Source organism: Microcebus murinus, chromosome 10, assembly GCF_040939455.1.
Source record: "Microcebus murinus isolate Inina chromosome 10, M.murinus_Inina_mat1.0, whole genome shotgun sequence".
Taxonomy (NCBI): Eukaryota; Metazoa; Chordata; class Mammalia; order Primates; family Cheirogaleidae; genus Microcebus; species Microcebus murinus.
In genome coordinates this window covers 96,989,807-97,006,980 of record NC_134113.1, presented here as the reverse complement: position 1 = coordinate 97,006,980, position 17,174 = coordinate 96,989,807, and the positions used below count along the sequence as shown (strand labels likewise).

The 17,174-nt window shown below is 48.5% G+C and overlaps 3 protein-coding genes across 3 annotated transcripts in view; 2 read left to right on the top strand and 1 right to left on the bottom strand.

The window, feature by feature from the left end:
- Positions 1–6,789, top strand: part of LOC142873425 (uncharacterized) — a 30,500-nt gene extending 23,711 nt beyond the window's left edge. The window contains exon 3 of the mRNA XM_076007753.1: positions 6,580–6,789. Coding sequence (XP_075863868.1) covers positions 6,580–6,639 — 60 coding nt within the window. The 3' untranslated portion in view covers positions 6,640–6,789. The remainder of the gene's footprint in view (positions 1–6,579) is intronic.
- NDUFA9 (NADH:ubiquinone oxidoreductase subunit A9) overlaps positions 1–17,174 on the top strand; it is a 449,537-nt gene that overhangs the window by 223,065 nt on the left and 209,298 nt on the right. The gene's annotated exons all lie outside the window — the stretch shown is intronic.
- FGF6 (fibroblast growth factor 6) lies at positions 822–14,792 on the bottom strand. Its single transcript, XM_012783139.2, has 3 exons — positions 14,142–14,792; positions 13,170–13,273; positions 822–5,210 (listed from the first exon to the last, which is right to left on the bottom strand). The coding sequence occupies exons 1-3, from the start codon at positions 14,485–14,487 to the stop codon at positions 5,034–5,036; spliced, it is 627 nt and encodes a 208-aa protein (XP_012638593.1). The 5' UTR covers positions 14,488–14,792; the 3' UTR covers positions 822–5,033.

Here is a 17,174-nt window from a genome sequence, read left to right as displayed (position 1 = left end):
TTCTAACTGTCCTGTTACTTCTTAAAACTCACCAGGGGCCTCTTAATGTTTTTAGATTAAAATTCAAGCCAGACACAAGAGACTGCATGTCATGTGATTCCTTTATAGGAAATATCCAGAAAAGAGAAAACTATGGAGACAGAAAAGTAGGTCAGTGGTTGCTGGGGTGGGAGGGGGAGGTGGGATTAAATGTGCATGAAGGGTCTCAATGGAGTAATGAGAATGCTCTAAAACTGATTAATGGTGATGGAAATTTACTTGACATTCACTGAGTTATACACTTGATATGGGCAAATGTCCTGCAGTCCCAGTCATCCTACCAGCCCAGTGCATCCATGTCAGGCCTGCCTGGGATGTGTGTTATACACGGAGACCCTGGGTCCCTCCAGGTCCCTGGATCAGAATCTTTGGGAGTAGGGCTTGGAAATCTACATGTTGACATGCTCTTGGGTGATTTTGTTTTTTTAAAGCTTGTGAGAGGAGGGGAACTGTGTCTACCTTATTCATTTGTGTATCCCAAAAACCTAGCCCAATGGAGAGCATGGATGAGGAGCTCAGAAGTACTTCTTGATGGGTGAATAAATGAATGAACTCTACAATCACAGAAATCGAACTGAGGCAGAAGAGGAAGAGGGCTGCTGCCTCAGTGTGGTGGCTTCCTCACCCTCCTGGGCCACATTCCCCATTTGGAAGGCAGGGCAGTGGACTAAGTGAGCCACAGGGCTTCCTCCTGCCTTGATCACTGATAGCACCATGCAGCCCTGTGAGGGGAAAAAGACTAAGAAAGAAAATCAACCACAACCCAAAGATTTGTTGTCAGTTTTAATAGGAGGGGCAGAGTCAAAAAGTTGAGAGAAACGTATAAAAAGACCTTTTACTTTTTGCCGGAACATGGTATGGTTTGTGCATAGCACATACATATTAAAAATAGAAGCATCGCATTTCACAAGCACAAGACTGCACAGCTTCTGGGCTCTCCTACCCGCTGTACCTGAGCTTGAGGACAGCTGTGCACTGGGACCCAGCCCGAGGTACGTTGATTTACAGAAAGAGAAAACCACTTGAGGACACAGCGGCCTGAACTGGCATTTCAGTGGTTCAGTGAGGTAAACAGACATGGCTGTCGGCCATCTGCATGGGGCACTAGACTCAGGGTCTGTGTGTGCCGCAGTCACATCCTGCCCCTGGCCCGGGAAGAGGCAGCATCAGCTCCGATGTAAGCATGTACTGGAGAACTTCTTCCAGCCTGGGGTCCCAAACATTCCTACCTGGGGTTTTTCTGGGAGGTTGAGGATGAATGGCCGGTTCCTTGCAGGGAGGAGTAAATATTAGACATACTTGGCAGACACAGGCGCAGCAAGTGAAGGAGAATTCCTCCTCCATGACAAACAACCCAGAGTCTTTGGGGGAAACATGGGGATAGGAAGATGTGGGAGTTTTCTAGCTTGTGTCCACATGCAAAGGGGCAGAAGAAGAGAGAGCGCAGAGAGAACATCCTGGTGTCTTGGGGGCCAGTGACCGCATTTGGTGTCAGTTTGCTCAGTGACTGCAGCCGTGCCACGTCCAGCACTGTGAGGAAGGAGGGCTACAGCTCGTGCGCCTCTCTCCTATTGCGTTCTTCCCTTGGGACTCCCACAGAGAGAGGACTTGAAGTGTCTGAGATCTAGGACAAGAAAGGGGCCCAGAGCCAGCGTAGGAAGAATTCTAAACTGCCCGGGGTAGGAGTGGGGTCAGGAGAGAATTTCAGACCTGGGTTACTGGCCTGGGGAGACACCTATGTGTCTAAAGAGGAGAGAGATTTGTACCCTGAATCGGATGGGAAGGGAAAATGTTCTCTTTCTCAAGCCATAGAATAGCCCTGACCAAGGGCTTGGCATGTGTGTTGGAGGTATTGTGGGATGTGGTGGCAGAGGGGAAGGCTGTGGAGGATAATGATAGGGTGTTAATTACAAAATTATATGCTGCTTTCCAGAGAGGTTCAAAAATGCATGGGAAGTGGGAAGAGAAGGGGTGTTAGAAGGCAGCAAATGATGAAGCAAACATAATCAACAGCTTAGACAAGGCCTTTGGAGTTTTCTGGTTTCCTATGAGGTCCATCCATTGCCCCAAAGACAGCAGAGGTTTTACAAGGGGCCTGGGGCTCCCCCATTGCCTCTGGGCTAACCTCTTTCCTACTGAGAAGTCCATCTTCAAGGTTGTTACAGACATGCTGCTCTCTTCTTTACCATTTGCTCTTAAAGAGGGAATAAAACAGCCTCTGGGCTCTTGGAACTTCAAGTTTGCATGGAGCTGCCAGAGAAGGTTCAGGGTAGAAGACAGGCCAATTAGCTACAAAACTCTATAAACCAGGATCATTGCTTAGGATCTGGGGGAGCGAGGACCCAAGTCATTCACAGTATAATCTCATTGGAAGGTGGGGGACTCTGCTTCCCCAGCCTACAACAATATCTCTGCAGCCCTTGGGATCCAGTGGGGCTGACAGCCGAGTTCAGGATTCAGTGGACATGTGACCAGGTAGGAAACAACTCTCCACACCTGTGCACAGACATAGCAGCAGGAGAGAAGGGACTGAAATGGCCCCTGCCAATCTTACTCTGTTTCTGTCCTTCAACCCACTTCTGTAGATGGGGATTGACTTTTCTTAAGCCCAAGTGACTTATGAGTCAAAGAGAAAGCCCTTGAGAGAGTTCCTTTGCATGGGAAAGATTTTAAAGAATCAGCCACACATCACTACATCCAGGGATGATATTCAAAACACTTCACAGCTAGTACAGCACGGGCCCCGGCACCAGTTAGAACAGGCACGCAGCCCTCGTAACCAATGCCAGTCGTAGGCAGGCAGCATGCTGGTACCACGACATAGTGGCTGCATATCAAGCCTGCTTGATCCGAGGCATTCCGTAGCTTCTCCTTCTCATCCCTAGTTGAAAAATGGGAATGCACACTTGGGGAAAGTCCTTGTCAGGATGTGAGCAATTCTGTGAGCCTCTAGAGAGATGTAGGAAAGGTCTAGCAGTCCAAGGCCTTGCAGACTCTGTTTAGAAGACTGCCCCATCTCATGCCAAGTTAGCCTTCGGATCTAAGAAGAAAGGAACTAGTGCTATGGGACCTAAAACTTTTCTCCAGATCACTGTCAAAAACTGTCTACCTAGCCATCCTACACTCCCAGATCCATCAGAAATTGATACACACCTCAGGTTCTGAGTATCTCCGTTTCTGGTGTACCCTGTTAAGGAGACTGATTACACTGGACGAGACTGCCTGTAAACAACAAGCTTTGCCTCTGCCTCCCAGCAGACTTGCACTTCAATATCCCAGGCAGTCACAATGGACCAGTTTTCTCCCTTTTCCACTGCATCCAGAAGTCGGCCGTGTCCACATGTGCTCCTGAGCTCCTTCCATTTGTCCCATCTGCTCATGTTGGAGTGGCCTTTTCCTCCTCACCCAGCACATGAGCTCCCTGATATCTGCGGGGCAGAGAGGTGGCCAGCATAGTGTCTCTCCCTTGGATTTCCAACCTCCATCTTCAGCTCAGAATCCCTCAGCCCTGTCTATCTATAGCTGGATGCATCTGCAAATAGAGAGGTATGTTGAAGATGAAGGCATTTGCAACAGATGAGGGATTGTCTTGCAGGCCAGGGCCCCAGAAAGTAGCAGAGGGTGTCAGGTCATTTTGTAACTCGATGGTTCACATATGCCAAAAATATTTGCACTCTGATATGGCTCTCTCTGGTTTCAGATTTAGGAACATTCCAGTGGTTCAGGAATCTGAAGGCTCCATGCAGACAACATTTATAGTCACTTGGGGAACCTCTGCTTTAAATACTCTCAAAGGACAGGAGGCAAGAAGGCATTGTACAGCAAGGAGCTGCTTCAGCTTGGCTATGTGATTTCACAGGATTATCACTCCTCTCTTACTGTAGGGAGGGAGAGGGGGCAGACTCTGGAGGTCATGGTGCCCATTCTACAGCATCCAGGCTGCAGCGTGCAGGGGGGATGAGGGTGAGCAAGAAGGAAGTGAGGGTATCAGATGAGAACTTGGGTGAGTTTCCTGGACAGAATTGGAGAGGAATTATCATCTGTAGTCCAAAGCCTCTCTACTTACTTCCTTCGTGCCCTATTTTGCACCCCCACTCCAGTCCTCGCCAAAGAGGTTGCCATTATTAGGATCCTTGTCATCTGAGGTTAAAATAAGCCCTGGTTCAAAGTGAGGAAAAGTTATGGGCAGGCAGCCTGGCCCCTGCTTGTTCTCGGAGCCACACAGAGCATTGGGTCCTCCAGGCAGAATGGCTCTCACAGGACATTTAGTCCCTTCTGCTTCCTCCACAGACCTTCTTCCACTGCCGTTGATACTACCTATTTCCTCCAAGAAGGGGACATGTTCTTCCCCAGCTTCCCTGACAATGCATCCCTGTGTCCCCAGAACCCTCACAGGCAGGAAGCTTGGAGCACCTGATTGCTCTCTTTCTGGTCTGCAATTAAACCTTACACCCCTTCAGTCTGCCCTCCCTGCACTTTGAGGACAGCTGTTCCCCACCACCCGTGTGACCCATGCAGGCCGTGGCCTCTGAATGGAAGGATGATTGGAAAGAGGCAGAATGGGAGCACATATCAATCCTGTTGGTTTGACAAGTGACATTCTTGCAGGCAGATTCCTGCAGCCACGATGCTGGGAGAAAGAAACCTGATGCTTTGAAATGCCTTTGCTCTGAGAATATATATGAAGATGTATGGATAGACACTGACATACACATAGCCCTGCCCTGGCCCCTTCCTGTGCACATGGTCACATTCCACAAATGTCATCAATACCTTCTTTCCTCAGGTGAGGTCAGAGCATGGGATCCACTGCCATTCTAAGATTCTGGTTGCAGCCTTCGCTTGGGTGGGTTACACGCCATGGGTCCCAGTCTCTCCAAGCACAAGATAAGCCTGACTCAGAAGTCCCTGAGGGCAAGGAGAATTGTTCACCTGTGCAAAATTCTGATAGAAAAGATGCTGCTTTCAATCTGTGAGCCTTCTTTTATGGGTCCTTATATCCTGGGCAGGAAGTGGGTGACAGTCATGGTCGGGGACACTTTGCTGCCCCGCTTTACCCGTCCATATTTGCTCAGTGCGATGTAGGTCCCTGGGTACAAGTCTGACTCGTAGGCATTGTAATTGTTGGGCAGGAGTGTTTCTCTGAACTTGCATTCCTCTTGGAAGCTGGGCTGTGAAGGAAATGGACAAAGATTTGATTATCAGTGAGGAGCGCTGTGGACACCAGCTGAGCCATGTAGCGCAGGCCCCTCCCCTCCCCTGGTAAGGCAGCACCTGGAGAGCTGGGCCACCCCAGTGAACAGAATGATGACAGGTTAGAATGGGAAGAGATGTCAGTGCCATAGAGGGATGGTCTGTGCCACGTGGGGTGGAGCTGAAGCTATACTGTCCAAGTCTCCTGACTTCAAGTTTAGGGCACTTTCTACTATGTCCCTAGGGGGTAATTTATTCCATTCAGAGAAAGGAGCAAAAAAGGACACAATACACTGTTTTCTCAAGTCCCCTGGCAGAGGAAGACTAGTGGAGGAGGAATGAGAGCCCGGGGTTCTAGTTAGAGACTTTTCTACTTCCTAGTTGTGTGACCTGCAGGGGGTTCCTCCCCCCCCAGCCTCAGTCCCCTTTCTGCAAACTGTGTGGTGGGGAGCAGGCGGGGGTGTGCAGGGGGTGGAGAGACCGACGATCTCTCAAGTCTTTTCCAGCGCCATCCATGTCTTTCCACTTGTGGTTCCTCAGTCTGTCTTTCTTGGGTTAAGTCTTTGCTATCCTTCAAAGAGGCCCATTCCCAGTTTTGACTTTAAGCCAAGAAGATGTTGGTGCCTTCTAGACATGCATAGTTCTCCAGGGACCTGCAGGAACAGGGATGGTGAGGAACATGATTTTTAAAATAATTTTTATAGGGAAAAGAGCCTGGGTCCCCATGTGACAGGTGGTGCCAAGGAGTCTGGGGCCAGTGATAAGTTGCCCCCTTCAGTGCTAATTTGGTAGAGGAGCGTGTGTGTACCACCTGTTCAGAAAATGAATGTCGGACTTCCTGTCACACATCGACAAGTTCATTCCCAATAAATCACCCAAATCTACCTTTCTTCCTAGAAAAGAGGGCCCTTCCCTCCCCAGCCAGCCCGGGCCTCTGGCCTGAGGGAGCCTGCAGGGATCTCTGTGCTCTTGAGCGGAAGCAGTTGGGTAGGGTGGAGAGGAAGAGGGAGTGAGGTGGGAGCCAGAGACCTGAGATCAACTCAGTAAAAGAAACATCGAATGAGAAATGGGTGGAGTATAGTTTCTGACTCCTTCCTGCTGAATGAGGCCATCGGCTATTAAAAAAACCCACTCGATGTCTGCCTGGCTGTGCCAGCAGTATCCTCTGTGAAGGAATCACCCTGCCTAGCTGGCAGTGGGTGGACGAGAGCCTCTTCCTGTTCCGAACTGGATGATAACAAGTCAGCTCTTCAGGGCCCCCCAGACTCCCAGTGTCCTCTGAGTAGCCCTCTCCAGTAGGCTTTTAAAACAGTGTGCGATGCCTACGGACACGTCTTTTCCCAACAGACTCCAAGATCCCTGCAACAAGGATTGTGTCTCATTTGGTACGTGATGCTGAGTGAATGACGACTGCATGAGGACAACACTGAAGCCTAAGGAGGCCCCTGCATGGGTGGCTCTGTTAATGTGGTGGGAGAGCGGGCTAGGGGCAGCCAGTCCTCGGGGAGCACAAGATCTCCTCCCCACACATCTTACTCATTCTCCTCTCATGCTCCTGCTCACATACTTTCAGGTATGTTGATTTGCTTGAAATAAATGTGAAAGCTTTCACCAGCCATGCCAACTGGTGGGTTAATATCATACCAGGGGGTTGGGTTTTCACAAGCTTTCCTTTTTTCCCTTGTGGGTGCTCAGTAAATATTTGTGGAATGGATGAATGAAGGAATGTCCCAAAGGTAAAGAGGATAAAGTAATCAAAGAAGGTAAAGAGCACATTTGTTTTACAGCTTTGAGGTTTCACTGATGATGATCACCTCTTACATAGCCATGTGAACTTGAGCAAATTACTTCCTTTTAAACCTCAATTCCCTCATTTGTAAAGTAGGAACAAGAAGAATAATTATGCCAGAGACTTAGAGTGGGCATCAATTGAAATAATGTATGGAAAGTCCTGGGAACAATGCCTGGCATGTGGTAAAATAAAAAAATACTACTACTACAACTAGTACTACTATTATTCTCCAACTGAATCATGAACACTTTACATTTAAAGCCCTAAAAGACTTCACCTTATCCTGGATTACCAATCCTGTAAAACTTGCTGTGAATTATTGACAATTTAGTTTTAAGCTCTGCAGTTTTTGAATGACTGGGACACAGTGAGCTTGTGGATGAGCATGGAGCTGGGATCAGGAGAGAGGCTGACATGAGCTCACTGGAGCCTCTCTGCACTGTGGTTTCTTTACCTGAGCATGAGGTAGAGTCAGCCACAGGATTTAGATTGTTGATGGGCAAAACTCAGGAGCAATGGCACTAAGAGTCACTAAATTTAGGATTGATTGTAAAAGTTACATGAGAAATAAAGCTACATTAATGAAAAGTCTGGTACAGATCAATGAATGAAACAGAGTCCATAAGTAGATCCAAACACATACATAAATATAAAATAAAAACGAATCTAAAATGAATATAAAGTAAAAGTGTCATTTAAAATCATTAAAGAAAACATGGTGTTGGAACAACTAAGCAATATCTTCTAACAGTAATGAAGTTTGATGTATGACTTTGTTCTTTACATCAAAATAGATTCCAAAAGGTACAAAGATTTAGATGTAAAAAGAAAACCATTGAAGTCCAGAAAAAAAAATTTTAAATCATTTCAGAATCAGAAATATCTTCCTAACTAGGACACAAAGAAGTTATAAATTTTAAAAAATTAATGCAAAAAAGGAATACATTTGTCTTCTCTCTGAAAAATATTACCTTAAATAAAATAAAAATATAAATGGCAAACTGGATTAAACTATTTATAATACACATGTGTCAAATAGTACATTTTGTTATTATAGTCAGAAGCCTAAACTCACTGGAAAATGGACAACCTTTATAAACACAGAAAAGGAAATATAAATAAATTCACAGAAAATTCACAGAAAAGGAAATATAAATAGCATTTAAGCATAAGAAAATATGCCTAATAAGAGAAATGTAAATCATAATTGTGAGATCACATTTTTAATGGCCAGATTGCAAAGAGAAAAGAGTTTGATCCTATACTTGCATTGGTGAGAGCACAGAAACTCAGAATTCTTGTTTAATGCCCTTTGTTTGGTGTATATTGTTACTAACTCTATAAAGAGCAATTTGACAGTATCTACCAGAATAAAAAATGAACATAACAATTGATCAGCAATTCTACTTCTAGAAATTTATCTTACTCATACCCTCTCATATATGCACAAAAGCCACTGCAGCATTATTATAATGGTGGTCTCCTCTTTGTTGAGTCACAGCCCCCTCCACCCGCTGCCTCCCCTCTGTTCTAACATTGTATGTCCCTGAAGACTAACCCGCCCAGTTAGTTCCCAGGAGAATTTATTTCTGATCCAGATGGTGGTTAAGGGAGAGGTTTGGTGTATTGTTTGCAAACTCTAGAGAAGAAATCAAATCTTGGGGCAGAGGGTACAGGGCAGAGAAAGGAAGGGGGCAGGAACCGAGAGACTCTAAGGGCATTGCCTGCACGCCACTGTCTAGAATGTGTCCATCTGAGAATCCAGCCTTTCCTGAATGTCCAGGTCTCCTAAAACACCACTTAAGTGTACATGACCGTGGTTGTATAGTTTGTACTTTGTTCTCTGCTCACCAGATTTTGATCATTCAAATTTCTCCCTCCCCAATTTTTTTTAAAGCTTGCCATTTTTTTTTTCTATTCAGCACTTTTCTCTAGCCTATCTCATATCCCTGGCCTTCACCAGATCCTGCACAAACCTGAACTGAAAAAAGAAGAGTAGACAAAGCTGGCTTTAGAAGCTGTCTGCCTTCCCTCGCTGCTCCCTCGCCCCTCCCTCAGCAGCCCCATCCATGGGGTTCACGTGGCCGGGAGGCTGGTGGCAGGAAGTGGAGATAATGCATTTTCCCTGGACTCTTCGATGCAGCCCTGGTGCTTCAGGCTGGTGGGATTTTCCCACTGGCCAGAGCCGTGGTCAGGACCCAGACCTCAACTCATGTCCAGTGTGACCCTGGGCTTTGAGTTCTCATGGCTCAGGAATGTTGGCTCCTCAGCTCTGGTGAGAAAAGCACTCGAGCCAAGTGAATGCCGTGTTAATAAAAGCAGCTACCGTATATTATTACTTGAACAAATGAAAATAATTCCACTGGATCGTATTTCCTGGGCCTGCTGGGCTCAAGCCACAGCGTGACAATGTCTTAAATTCCACGTAGGTCTAAACAGACTTATGTGGAACCAAATTCCACTAGAAAGAGAAGCATTTAGTTCTCACCGTGGAGAAGGGCATTTTGTAGATGAGCACATCGTGGGTGTTTCAGGGTGAGTTTCCTCTGGCAGAAATGCCCCTACTAGTCTGAGGTGCACAATACAAGCTGTCTTCTTGTCATTAGACAGAGCTAAGTCACCTGGACTGATGAAGGTCTAGTTCTGTCTTTAAAGAGCTTCATCCTGTGGCTGCTTTGGCCACTTGTCCCTATTATTCCTCATTGGGGAGTGGGGCATGGGGTGGAAGAAGATGGGCGATAAGGAGAAAAAACCTTTTTCTCCTAAGACTCTTTCCATCTGCAGACCGTGACTGCTTCTTTTTCTGTTGTTAGCTGAAATATCTTCCAGCTCTGACAACGCCTACATTTTCTAACCCCTTTTCCTAACACATGGAATTGTCAACTTAGACATGTTGGAAACTGTCTTCATCACCTACATCGTTCTTCTCACTCCTGAACAGCTCTGTGCAGCAGGCAGGGACTTGTCTACAGGACCAGGCCTCTCATCAAGGCATGCACCTCTCCCTGCACTGCAGGCCCATTTCCCAGCACTTCCACATGGCGAGTGTCCTTTGTTCCAATCCCTTAGGAGCCCTGTTCTCTGCTAGAGGAGAGTGGCTGCTAACCGAGCCAGAGAGAGACTTGGTCCTCCCCTCCCCAAACATAATGCCCCAGGATAATAATCAAAGGCCTCTGTGGAGGAAATCAGTCTTGTGCTTTGCACATTATCATACTACTATTGATGAAGAGGATGTAAATGTAGTTATAATTAGCAAAACTAAAATCACTCAAAAGCATAACTGCATGTTTTATATCTCTTTGTTGGTATGTATTTTTCTCAGCCAAAGGATTCTAATAGAACCACTGTCAGGTGGAGATACTGGATGTTTTGTTTTCTTAATTTTAAACCGGATCAGTCTACAGCTGAGATAGCAGAAGTCCAGGCCCAGAGAAGTTCAATGACTGCCCAGAGTAAAACATGTAGCTAGAGGGCAGGTCGGGCTAGGAGCTGGAACAGGTCGTGGCAGTGTGTACCACCAGATGTGTTTCTGCGGAGCCCTGAGGCAGGTCTGCACAGAGCTGTGGCTGGACATGAGACCCTGGAGACCCAGTGTCCTCATGTGCTAAGTGAGGGCAAAGACCGAACGTGCCTCCCAGGGCTGCTGCCAGATGATTCCTGGAGAGCACTCCCGAGGGGCAAGCCGTAGGTTAGGTGTGCAGCGGAGGGTGGCCATTCCTCCTGTCTAAGGAGGGAGATGCTCGGCACCCCTCTTCTTCCAGCTGGGTTTTCTTGGCCCTTATTCTCTGACCACTAGCTCTTGCCTCGCCCCCTCACCAGAGCCCCTACCAAGTCCAGCCCCCTCCCCCGATGAGAAATCCCATTTATCGGCAGGAGCAGCTGAGCTGGGAAGATGAGGCAACCCAGGGTGCTTAAAGAGAAATAGCGTGAATGAAATCATCACCCAGCGGAGTCTTTCTGGCTCTGGGCATCAGTTGGCAATTGTTTTTTTAGACTGTGATAACGGGCCCCTGAGGAGCGGGGGGGGGGGGGGGGGGGGGTGGGCGTAGAAGTTGTCAGGAACATCTGGTCCCCAGCTACACAAGGTGCCAGGTGCCCCAGGCTTGGGGCACGGCTGTCCAGCCCCACTCCCCATGCCCAGGCCAGCCTGGCCCTGGGGTCCCGGGTCCAGGGTCCAGGGAGGAGAACCTCCCGCCTTGGAGAAGCTGCTCTTTGGATAAATGCTATGGGGTGGGGAGGGGTGTGAGGACAGCGGGCAAAGGGTGCAGGTCCTCCCTCAGAGAAGTTCCACTTTCTCCTGGGCTCTGCCTATTCAGTGAGCCTACAGCTCTCCCACCACTTGACCCCTGAGGGCGGGGTTAAGTCCACTGGTAGGAGTCCGCCCACACTTCGGAGAGATGGCCCCTTCCTCCGTGCTGTGCTGCAGCTCTTCCCCCTTGGTAAGGCTTTCTCAGATTGTTAAATCTCACAGTCCCTTTCCCAGATTCTATAATAATCGGGAGATTTAAAGTAGGAAGTGGATAAATTTGCCCTATATTCGTGCCCCTCACAAGTTAAATTGCTTTCTGAGTAAGGAGAAATAATAAATGGTTTGTTAATAAATGTGGCAAGAAGAAGGATTTGTGTTTCCTTCCAGGAGATGCACTTGCTAAAAGTCTGCTGCATAGACTCCCACAGCCAACAACCTGAGTTCCCAGCCCTCCCAACTCAGTGGCATTTCTGGCAACATGCAGGCTGGTCAAAGGGGGCTCTTTGGGATGCCCCACTCCACAGAGGGGGCAGCTGCTCCACCAAACACTGGGCAGTCCCAGGCTGCTTCTTGGGCCCTCATCACTTTTGCAGATGGCCTGCCCCCCAGCTATCAGGGCCAGGGTGACACAAGGGTATTACAACTGCCTGCCCTCCAGAGGCCAGGGAGCCTGCTGGTCCCCAAGTCTGCCTGTGCCTCAGAAACACAAATCAAACAGATTTCTAGGCCTGCATCCTAGTCCTACTGAGTAAGAATCTCTGAGTAAGTCCTTACTGAGTAAGAATCTCTGAGAGAGGTCCCTGGAAATCTATACTTTTGACAAGTTACCAAGGTGATACAGATGCAAACCATCTATAGAAATGTGTTGGAGACTCACTGATTTTGATGCATATCATGTGTCCATGTAAACCAACCTAGACTGAGATGTTGTACCTGGGAGCAGGGCGCAGGCCGCCTGTGAACCCAGCCTAGGGCTCCGTAGGCCTCCTCTGGGGGCCCAGCCGCCCCCCCCCCCACACACAGCCCAGATCCTTCCTTCCCTGCCTGATCTTCAGCTTGTCCTCCAGGAGGCGGTACCACAGCCCTCCACACCCTCCCTGTAAATAACTCTGGTATTTCTCCGGCCTGCTCTGAGGGCTTCTTTTTAGCCTTCTTATTTCTGTCCAAAGAACTCTCCGTTTCTTCAACTTCATAGGGATGTTTTGCCACCCCATATTTTAAACCATGGCCTGAGAGCCCCAGGAGCAAGTGGGCCAGAGAGAGCAGAGGCTTTGGAAAATGCTCAGGAGCTAAGCCCAAGCGCCAGCATGCCCACTGTCGGGATAGAGGGAGCAGTGGGGCCAGAGCTGCCCAGAGGGTGTGGTGAGGAGGGTGCTTCCCCAGCCTGTGCCATCAGAGACCAGGGGACTTAAAATCTTAGAACAAAATTTCAGCACATGATGAAGATGAAGAGTAGCCTCCAGTTCCACTTCTCCCAACCACGCGCTAGTCTTGGGGGGCTTGCAGGGGGCGAGTTAAGGAGCAGCGCACCCAGGCTAGAAGACAGGCTTGCTCTCTGGGCCTCTCCAATGCAGGGAGTCAAGCCTGCCTATCAGCCTGGGAGCCAGACAGCTTATGAGGGTCCCCTTTGACCTGGGAGCTCTCTGAGCTGTCGCTTCTGTTTAATAGTGAAGATTCCTCCATGGATCAGGCAAAGCCTGGACCAGAGCAGAGGCCAGTTAACTGCAGCAGACAAAGCAGAAGCTTCCAGGGTCCCTACTTGCACAGGCTCCTTTCACAGCCCTTCCTTTCTCATTCTAGATAAACATCCCCTTCTCAACTCAGAATTCAGTATTATTTTCTTCAATTGTATAAGCGTCATGCAACCTGGAGCTCCCCCTGGTCCGATGAACTCACCGTTGTATACAATCTTCCTTTACTGTTCATGGCAACAAAGAGGGCACTTCGCACCCCAAAGAGACTCACCACACCTCTCTCCACTGTGGAAATCTCCAGCAGGCCTGCAAGGAAATGGGAGCCACGTTACCTAAGGCTCGTGCACATCAGAGTGTGGACTTGGGCCGACAAGCCAGTTCCCTGCTCCTGGAAAGTCAGACCTCCCATCACCCCATCTATGATCCCTCTAATTTTAGAAGATCCTGGCTTCTGGACTGGTTCAGTCCTATCATTGTGCTGTTAAAAATCTAGTTCGGCAAGGGAAGGTTCTGGCATCAGAGTTAGAGTCCAACCACGATGACCACTTATGTATCTATTTATCTGAGTTTCACTGACATAATCATTTGAGGTCCTTGACTTGGGTGAAAGAAATGAATTCTGATTAGTAATTTTAATGTATATTCCACATGTTTCAACAAATCTTAACCCACCTAATCTCACAAACATACAGCCACATAGAGGAGACTATCCACACAGCAACCTATCAACCTGTAGGATAAGAACCCAGGGACAGAAGGAGCAAGTTGAAATAAAAAAGATGTGCTTCAGCTGGAAATTTTGCAAACCTCTTGCATTTCCTTCTCAAAGAGGGAAACTAAATAAAAATAAGCTTGTGTCTCATTTGGTCCCGGTATCCTAACTCCTTCTCCCCACCCCTGCCTTATGGTTCCAGTGGTCTTACAAGGTGGCAGAGGGGCCGGTAATGCTGCAGTAGGTAGTGCCTCAGAGGCTCCAGGGGGTGAAGGCAAAGCACACCAAGATGCACGCTGAGCCTGCACCTAGGCAAGTCACACTGAGTCATCTACGTGGTGAATAACATTTCTCCCCCCGATTATAGCAGGATCCCATCCACCAGAGCAAGGTCCCTTCACCTTTTAGCTCTGCTTGAGCCCAAGCCCCCATGCATCCCAGCTGGCTGCAACGGGCACTCACTGTAGGGGTTCTCGTCGTGGGTGCCGCTGATCCTGCCGTCGGGGGGCACCTGGAGGTGAAAGCCGATGCCCACGTTGCAGTAGAGCCTCCGCTGCCGCTTGATCCCCACCAAATAGCCACTTTCCCAGTTCACTCCGGCGATCTCTCCAGCTAGCCCAGCGCGAGACCTGGATAGCAGGGTGCCCCAGCCCCTTGCGTCCAGCAGCGTGTTGTTGGCGCGGGTGCCTGTAGGCAAGGGCACCACCATGCCCACTAGGACGGCTAGGAAGACAAGAGCCTGCAGCGTGCCCTGAAGACGTCCTGCTCCCCGGGACATAGTGATGAACAGCCTCTGTCCCAGGGCCATCCACCTTGCCTCTCAGGCACGTGGTCAGAATTAATGGCCCTAAAAATACCGCCCTTCTTGTTTTTCTCCCCTCGGCATGGCGGCAGGGGCTTATTTTTGGAAGGCAGATGAAGGCTGCTGACATGAAACCAAAGCCTGCATCGGGCACTCGGGTTGAGAACACAGGGACCCAGGCTGAGCCGCAGCCGGTAGGGACCATGGCTCGGGGACGCTCTCTAGCTCGCCTGCTTGCTCTGTCCCGAGTTGATGATATTTGATTTGACCTATCTTTATATTAGTTCAGCAGCCCGGCCCTCCCCTCCAGCCATCATCACCCTGACGTCAGCCAGCCCAGCTTGCTTATCCAGGGCTGTAACTTTAACCTGCTCCCGGGCCTGGCTGCCTCCCCAGACCCCCATCACTCTCCATGCTCCCCAGGAGTTCTGGGAGGCACTGTCATTCCACCCACGAGGCAGGAACGGAGTGAGTAGGGAGCATCTCTGGGGGAAGGAGGGAGCTGGCCAGGGGCCCAGGGGAAGAGGGAGACCAGGACCCAAACTGGGCAGAAGTTCTTGGCTTGGCAGCACCGGCTTCCTTATTTAGAGGGCAAAGGGTAAAGATGGATGGGAGAAGGCATGGTGGCAGGTGATGACAGTAGCTTGCCAGTTACTCTTGAGACCTTTTCATGGAAAGAGCTCACAATTGAGGGGGAAGGGCCAAACCCTTTTAGGAGAGCACAGGGAGCCGTAGGACTGTGGAGGGAGAAAGTGTTTAAAGTCCAGCTTGCCCTGCTCACCATCCTGGTCACCCAGGGTCAAAGTTATGTCTGGCCTTTGACAGCCCACTGGCCATTTTCCTCCCTGGGCTTATCCTTGGCATGAGACTGATATTATTTTACAGATGAGGAAGCTGAGGCTTAGAGAGGTTAAATGACTTGTGTGAGTTACCATAGCTCATGAGTGGCAAAGCCAAAATTCAGAGCATCTGCCCGAGTCCAAAGCCTGTGCGTGCCTGTTGCTTGTAGCAGAAGTTAGATTTCCAGGCTGGCCCATGGAGTCTGCTTAGCTCCACGCTAGCGGCACATCATCGAATTATTTCAATAGCACAAAATGATTCATTTGTTAAGAAAAATACTTATCAAGTGTCTTTGCTGCACATGGGAATTTCTGCATTTGCAGACAACTTTTGCTAGGCTGATATTACAGTAAGAATATTTCTGTGAAGAAGTTATTCCTACACCCCAATTTTCTTTTTCCATATTATTTTTAAGTAAATTATATGTTTCACTGAAGTAAAAAAAATTATTATTACTATTTTTTCAGAGACAGGATTTTGCTCTGTCACCCAGGCTGGAGTGCAGTAGAGTCTCCAATCCCTGGGCTCAAGCAATTCTCCTGCCTCAGCTTCTTGAGTAACTGTGACTATAGCTACTGTAACCAGCTAATTTTGAAAATTTTTTTGTAGAGATGGGGTCTTGCTATGTTGCTCAAACTGATCTCAAACTCCTGGCTTTAAGCAATCCTCCTGCCTTAGCTTCCCCAAATTTTGGAATTACGTGAACCACCACATGCAGTCTAGAATAATTATTTTAAAAGCTTCAAAAAGAAAAAAACCCCAACAAATTGCTGTGCAAATATTAGAAAGAAGGAAGTATGTCTCTGAGGGTGAAATAAATTACAAAGGTCAAATGGGGAATTAACTTGAGTTTGAAATCTCATTTCCTTGTCTTTCAATCCAGGTCTTAATCTGTTGGTGGGACAGCGGCACTGATGGTGTGGGGGCTGGGTGTGTGTGAGGGTGGTGGCAGAGGTAGGAGGGATGGGTTTGAACATGGGGGAGGGGGAGCTGGTTCCAGTGAACAGCTTCCTCAGCTCCACTCCACGCCACACTGCAGGCTGCAGGCAGCCCAGAAAGCTCCTAGGGCAAGTTCTACCACTCAGGGACCCTTCTGAGGCACCACTACCGTCCCTCTGATTCTAAACCTTCTGCTCTGGCCTGCGTCTTGGTCTCTGATCTGTGGCTTCTACCTGCTCTCTGCCCCTTTGCCTTGTTCATTGGCTTGATGCTTTGGTTAGAACGTCTGTATTTCAGTGTTGTCCTAGACAGGCTTTCTCAGATCCTGTGACGCCCAGACATCTCCTGTCGGTACACTTAGTGGGTGAACTGAGTGGGGACGGTGTAAGCACTGCTGTCACTACTGCCCTCACCGCCAGCCTCCTGTCTCTCCTCTCCCCATCACCACCACTGCCTCAGGCCCAACTCACCAGCACCACCATTTCCCACAATAAGGAAAGATTGGAGCCTTGGGGCACAGATTGAGTCTACTGTGTAGGCCTTTGTTGGAAAATTGTTTTAAAAAAGAAAAGGAGGTTTTGGAGACATCTTTCTGCAGAGTAGGAAGGTCATGAATAATCCAAAGAAAAAATTGTCAACAAAAAGAACTTCACTTTGGCTTTCCAGCTTGATTCATATGATTAACCTTTCATGGATGCAAGAGCAGAGGGGGCACTTTCTCAGTGATGTTCAGTTTGGAAACTTCTCTTAACTATGCTTGTTGCTCTGGCTTAGGGAAGAGGCAGCCAGAAGCATGTTGGATAGTAAGGAGAAGTTAGTCTCAAATTAACACTCGCTGTCGATAATTGCAGAGGTGCTCATTAGCAGAGTTCAGAACCTCTGTGGAATATTTCTTTGAACTCATTCACTTAGGG